The sequence below is a fragment of the Nematolebias whitei genome, chromosome 2 (genome assembly GCF_014905685.2).
Source record: "Nematolebias whitei isolate Nwh7 chromosome 2, NemWhi1, whole genome shotgun sequence".
Classification (NCBI taxonomy): domain Eukaryota; kingdom Metazoa; phylum Chordata; class Actinopteri; order Cyprinodontiformes; family Rivulidae; genus Nematolebias; species Nematolebias whitei.
The window spans coordinates 3864525-3870524 of record NC_056499.1 but is presented as its reverse complement, the minus strand read 5'-3'; the positions used below and the strand labels follow the sequence as shown (position 1 = coordinate 3870524).

Here is a 6000-nt window from a genome sequence, read left to right as displayed (position 1 = left end):
GTGTGTGTGTGTGTGTGTGTGTGTGTGTGTGTGTGTGTGTGTGTGTGAGGTCCAGACATGTAAACACAACGTTAACTGCAGATTCTGACCTGTTGTGTTTTCTGACACACACCAAGCTTCGTTTCTTCACACACCGTTCAGCATCGTTCGGCTACTTTTAGCTAGCCTTTTACTACTTTTAGCTTTTAGGTACATTTCTGCTCATTTTGATTTTAGCTAACTTAGCTAGCTTGATTCTTTTGGCGTCTTGATACATTTAGTTTTTTGCTACTTTTAGCTTCTGTCTAACCCTGTGCTGCTTTTAGCTTCTAGCTATCGTTTTGCTACTTTTACATACACTCTTTTTAGTTTTAGCTAATCTTTTGAGGGAAGTAGTGGCGCAGAGGTTAGAAAACGTGGGCCCGTGATCGGAAGGTCACCGGTTCAACTCCCTGGACCGACAACATGAAAAATGTGGGAGGGAAAGGTGAACCACTCACACCTGGGCCCCTGAACAAGGCCCCCGACCCCCACCAGCCGTTCCCAAACAGGTCTCTCTTGAAAATGAATCCTTATGACTCAGTGAGACGACCTGTACAAAGAAAGGTTGAATAAAAAATGAATTTAGCTTTCTTTAGCTTTTAGCCAACATTTTGCTGCTTTCAGCTTGTAGCTAGCGCTGTCCCTCTTTTAGCTTTAACGACTCGGAGCTTTTTCTGTGCTCGTTCAGCTTCAGCGCTGCACTTTCAAATCTTTTCAGCGTTTGTTTCTTTGTTGTGCAGAGCAAGCCGAAGCCACCACCGAGTCCTCGGACCACAACGCCACGTCCTCCACCGAGGCGGACAAACGGGTCAAGAGGAGACTGTCGATGGGTAACAGCCGCACCCCCACAGGACTGAATAATTGTGTTTTCTGTGATAAGAGGCGTCCAGGAGCGGGAAGAGGAGCGATGTGGAGTAAAGCGATACATTCCTCAGTCTTTGGAGCAAACTGTGAAATAACACGGCGCTGACTCTCTCGGCTCCCGCCGCCCTCCTGGAATATATGTATTTGTGACGGTGTGACAGATTTCACATTTTCCTTCTATGTGGGGAAGGGCAGCGTGTGAAGTTTTATTCTGCGTGGTTTGTATTTAATCACTTTGCAATTCAGGCTAACACAGAACCCGTCTCCATCAGGTACAAAATAAAAATATCCTGATGCATGCTCAATAAACAGACAAGCTTCTGTGTTTGGAATGACGTCGTGTCTGACACGGAGACATAACGCAGCTCTTAATCACATGACTGGAACTCCTGTAGCCTTTTAAATCAGTGGTTCTCAGACCAGGGTCCCCGGACCCCTGGGGGTCCGTAAGCCGGTGCTTGGGGGCTGTCAAAAAAAAAAAAAATTAAAAAATTAACAAGCACGTAGACGTTTAACAACCCGTTAAAATACACCAAAGTGCAGAAAATCACATCTACTTTATTCAAAAGTTTTGGGAGGACCCCCAGAAAATTATTATTTAATAAACATTCATTCAACTTTTATTTATACAAGTTAATCCCACTGAGCCTCGGGGACTCATTTACAAGAGAGACCCGATTTCAACAAAGCGTGACGACAACAATGGACAATCATAAGGGATGTGCACAAATTCACTTCATTTGTTTTTTTACAAGTGAAAATAAAACGGTAGTTAAAATAACAAAAAAACATGTAGATTGTAGGGCGGTGTAGAAAACTAAGAACAGGAACGTGTCTGCGTTGGTTGCATTGTGCATGAGGGTTATGAGCTGTCCCTGAACCCAGGAAGTTTGAGAACCCCTGTTTTAAATTGATCACGAGGAATATCCAGGGAAAAATAAAAACCAATCGTTCCCCGAAGAGTTTCAAGTAAGACAGTTGTAGATGCACACCTTTATTTATTTTTGAGTGTTTTATTCTTTCCAGCGCGTCAAGTGATATTTTGCTAACAGACAGGCAGGGTTTAAGGGTTTTTAAGCCAATATATTGTAGCTTTCAGAATATGTTTCGGAGACGATGCTCAGCTGCAGTAACGCCACATTTCACCTCGATATCAGTCAAATTGACCAAAGCCATTCTTGTGCTCTCTAAAGTCTTAGCAGCCATATCGAATCAAGCTGACTCCAAAAGGTAATCGGTTATGGATCTATTGATTATTTCCTCAAGGTTTCATTAAAATTCATCCTGCTCTTGGTGAGATACGTTGATAACAGGCGCAGAAATCATTTGTTCGTCTCCTCCGTTTGGCAGCGGTGGTCGTTAGAGGTGGTTTCGGCTGTTTGAGGTGACCTGTGTCGTGCTTTCAGAAACGTGCGCGGTGAACAACGGAGGCTGCGACAGCACCTGCAAAGACACATCCACCGGCGTGCACTGCAGCTGCCCCGTCGGCTTCACGCTGCAGCCCGATGGGAAAGCGTGCAAAGGTCAGGCAGCCGGTCCGCCACAGACTCTGATGTAATACAACCGGGAAGGACGTTCGGCTGAAATGCGCTCCCGTTTCTCCACAGATATCGACGAGTGTGAGTTTCACAGCGGCGGCTGCGAACACTTCTGCAGAAACACCATCGGGAGCTTCGAGTGCCACTGCAGGAAAGGCTTCAAGCTGCTGTCAGACGAACGCTCCTGCCAAGGTAAACTTAGATTTATATTACTCCTAACTTCAAATATTACTCCTAATCTGTCCGCGGAACGACTGGGATCAAATTAATCTGGGCTGTCGAGAGGAGTTTTGTCGGAGCTGACATAAACGTAGCTGCATTTAGTCAATTTGAGAAATCCTCATAAATTTCTCACCTGAAACAAACACTGTGAATGCCGAGTCAGCATTTATTTTCTTAGCCATTTTCAAACTACTTCTGCACACTTTAACATTTTAACCATTTCTACGTCAAAATGCTCGGCCCTATAGGGAATAGTGTGCCATGACTTTTAGTTTTTGTAGCTTTTATACGTTTCTAAACATTTAACATTATTTAAAATAAAATTATCGGTCGAAATACATTAAGATTGCTTTGATTCCCCTAAACCACGGTTCTCTGTGAAACCTGCTTCAGCATTCTTGCTCCACTGCTTTTACCTACAACGTAGCTGTTTTTATTAAATTTTAATTAGTCTGTTTTGCAACCTTTAGTTTATATTTAGCTGATCTTAGCTTCTGTTTTGCTCATTTCGGTCTCCGTTATGTCACGTCGTGCAGCTGTTCTGTACATTTCAGCCTCTGCTCATCTCGTCTTGTTAATTTAAATTTCAGCGACGTCACTCAGTATTCACGCAGAAAATGCAGCTTTAGTTGCACCTGTCCTAGTCCAGATGTGTCCCCTTCGACTGAGGATGTGTGGTTCAGTGTTTGTGATGGGGGGGTCCACCTGATGATTACACCTGACTGCCCTGCTTTCATGCCGTCCGTCTGATTTTGATTGCAGATATAGACGAGTGTTTCTTCGAGCGCACATGTGATCACACGTGTGTGAACTCCCCCGGTGGTTTTCAGTGTCTGTGCAACAGAGGCTACACCATGTACGGGCTGGCCCACTGTGGAGGTAAGACAAGTGGAGCGAGCCGCGTTCCACGTGTTTACCGTTAGAAAAACAAAGGAAGGTAAATAAACTTGAGTGTTAGCTCGCTGCTGGGTTCCACACCGTGTCCTGTCTTCATCTTTTCCTGGCAGATATAAACGAGTGCAGCCTGAACAACGGAGGCTGTGAACACGGATGCGTGAACACCGTGGGTGGATTTGAGTGCTCTTGCCGTCCTGGTTTTAAGCTGCACTGGAATAAAAAGGACTGCATCAGTAAGTTGGTTCTCCTTCCACTCATTCCTTTGTGCTGGTTCATGACTTCAGGCAGAGTGGGGACAAAAACAGGAGATACTTTGAGTTGTTTTCCTTTTCTCTTTAGTTCTCTGCTTGAGTAAAAACATCCAAATTGCAACTTTCCTCGCATGTTTTTTTTTGTGTGTGTGCGCGTGTGCAGTTTTCTCTGTATTGCAATCAAGCACATTCTGTTTTACCTTTGAGTTTTGTTGTGGTTTCCATCTAGAGGCCGAGGGTTTAACACCTGCAAACCCCCCCTCTAAGCCCACCTTGAACTGCAGTAAGCAGCAGGGGGGGGACCGCTGCTTTCTGACCTGCCAGTCTCAAGTTCACGTGCGCAGTGGTGAGTTCAGCCTCCTCTCCACACCTGCTCTTCTCACTGATTACTCCACGAGCAGCTCCATCTTCACGTGTTTTCCTCTCGTCCACCTTTTAAACACAAACACTCTGCAAAAGCTTCACCCCCCGAACTCTTTCACGTTTTTTCTTCCAAAATGCCAGACTCTTGAAATGTTCTTACGTGGTTTTGATCCACTGTCTGAGCTTTCTGAAGGTTTTTTTTTTTTGGACTTCAGCTGCTTTTTTCTCTCGTTTTTGTGTCTAGTCTTTGTAGCTGGTTATGATCGCAGGACAGGTGAGGAAAGAAACAAGTGTTGAACAAAACAATGAACGTGTCGGGTCATCAGAGTTCATGCTCAGTAATCCAGGTAATGAATCCTACAAAGTTCAGTCAGGTCCTCTGGACGGTTTCTTTGTGTCGAAACGTTTCGTCTTTCATCCAAAGGACTTCATCAGTCCGAGGAGCCACAACAGCATCTTCACATTGTGGGCCAACCAGTTTGATGGTGTCAGGTCTTAAAAAAAAACATCTACAGTATCTGAAAGTTGAGCCGAGTAATCCAAATATCCCACATTTATTAACTCTTTGGGAATCTCTTTCTTTGTACTAAATTATTTTATGTGTCAGACTGTCTTTGAGTTATTATTATTTTTAAATTCAGTTAAATAAATAAGTGTCAGGCAGCTGGAAACTAAGTGCATTAAAATCCGAATGTTTATTGACACAACACTGATTCATTCTGTGTTTTTACGTCTGAAAATTTCATGGCTTAGAGGTAAACAAACAAACAAACAAAACATGTTCAGGGACTGGATTGGAAATGAGTGGAAAGCAGCCAAAGTCCTAAGAAAAACATTGAAAGAGCTTCAGAAAGCCTGTAGAGCTACTGCTCGAGACGTCTTTAACTTGGAAACAAGAGCCCACCTCCTTGGAAGCAGGGTGAGGTGGTGAGGAACGACTCAAGACTTTTGCACACGACTGTACCGTTTATAACATAAACATCACACTGGCTGCGTCTTTCGGAGACGTAAAGAGTAACCGATGTGCCAGCAGGTGCAGAATCAGAACAAGCTTTATTGTCATTGAACCGAAATACACTGAGATTACGTTCGTACAGTCGTCTGAAGATGGGCGGCGTGCACGTTGCTGCTGCTCCTGCGAGCACCGCCTCTTATTCTTTTTAGATAGAAAAGTGGGGAAAGCCACGAGGAGAGGATAGTGGTATTACAAAGATCTCTTCACACCTCGTCCTTATCAGGACACGATATGCAGCTGACGACAAGACGGTGGGATTTGTCCATGAAGCTCTTCCAGATAGCACCATAGTCCTGATGAGATGTTGGTGTCACTTGGTACATCTCTGATGGGCCTTCACAGAAGTTCTTGGGGGCGGCGGTGTTGCGATAAACAGCTTTCTCAGATTACACATATCCCAGGAGAAATTTTATGAGGCCAAACGGGGCAGTCAGATTCAGATAAGCCACAGTTGTTGATTTTTTTCAGGCAGACTGTTGTTTCTCGTCAACCGTGAGTTTTGCTGGTATTTTTTCAGGGTCGGCAGCTTTGCCTTGACCAAAACTGCTGCCGCCGTCTTCTTTAATAGCCGATAACATACGGTAGGTACCCGCCGGTGCCAAAAAGCAGAAACCCTGTTATCGTGATTCTAATATCTTCAGCGTCCTCTTGAGACAACACGGAAAGGCTCATCAGATCCATGACGTGTCCTGCGGCGTGCGTCTCAGCGGGGCATGAGGGCTCTCCAGGACCTTACAGCAGTTTACGTTTTGGATGATGTTAAATAGGAGCTCCGATACACAAGACAGAGAGCAAAAATGGAGGAGGAGGACGGGAGAGGGAAGAAAGG

The 6000-nt window shown here is 44.7% G+C and overlaps 1 protein-coding gene across 1 annotated transcript in view; it reads left to right on the top strand.

Annotated features, from left to right (window-relative positions):
• The window catches only part of scube2 (signal peptide, CUB domain, EGF-like 2), a 31659-nt gene that overhangs the window by 7282 nt on the left and 18377 nt on the right, over window positions 1-6000 (top strand). The window contains exons 7-12 of the mRNA XM_037695591.1: window positions 762-851; window positions 2292-2408; window positions 2493-2615; window positions 3408-3524; window positions 3653-3775; window positions 4023-4139. Coding sequence (XP_037551519.1) covers window positions 762-851; window positions 2292-2408; window positions 2493-2615; window positions 3408-3524; window positions 3653-3775; window positions 4023-4139 — 687 coding nt within the window. The remainder of the gene's footprint in view (window positions 1-761; window positions 852-2291; window positions 2409-2492; window positions 2616-3407; window positions 3525-3652; window positions 3776-4022; window positions 4140-6000) is intronic.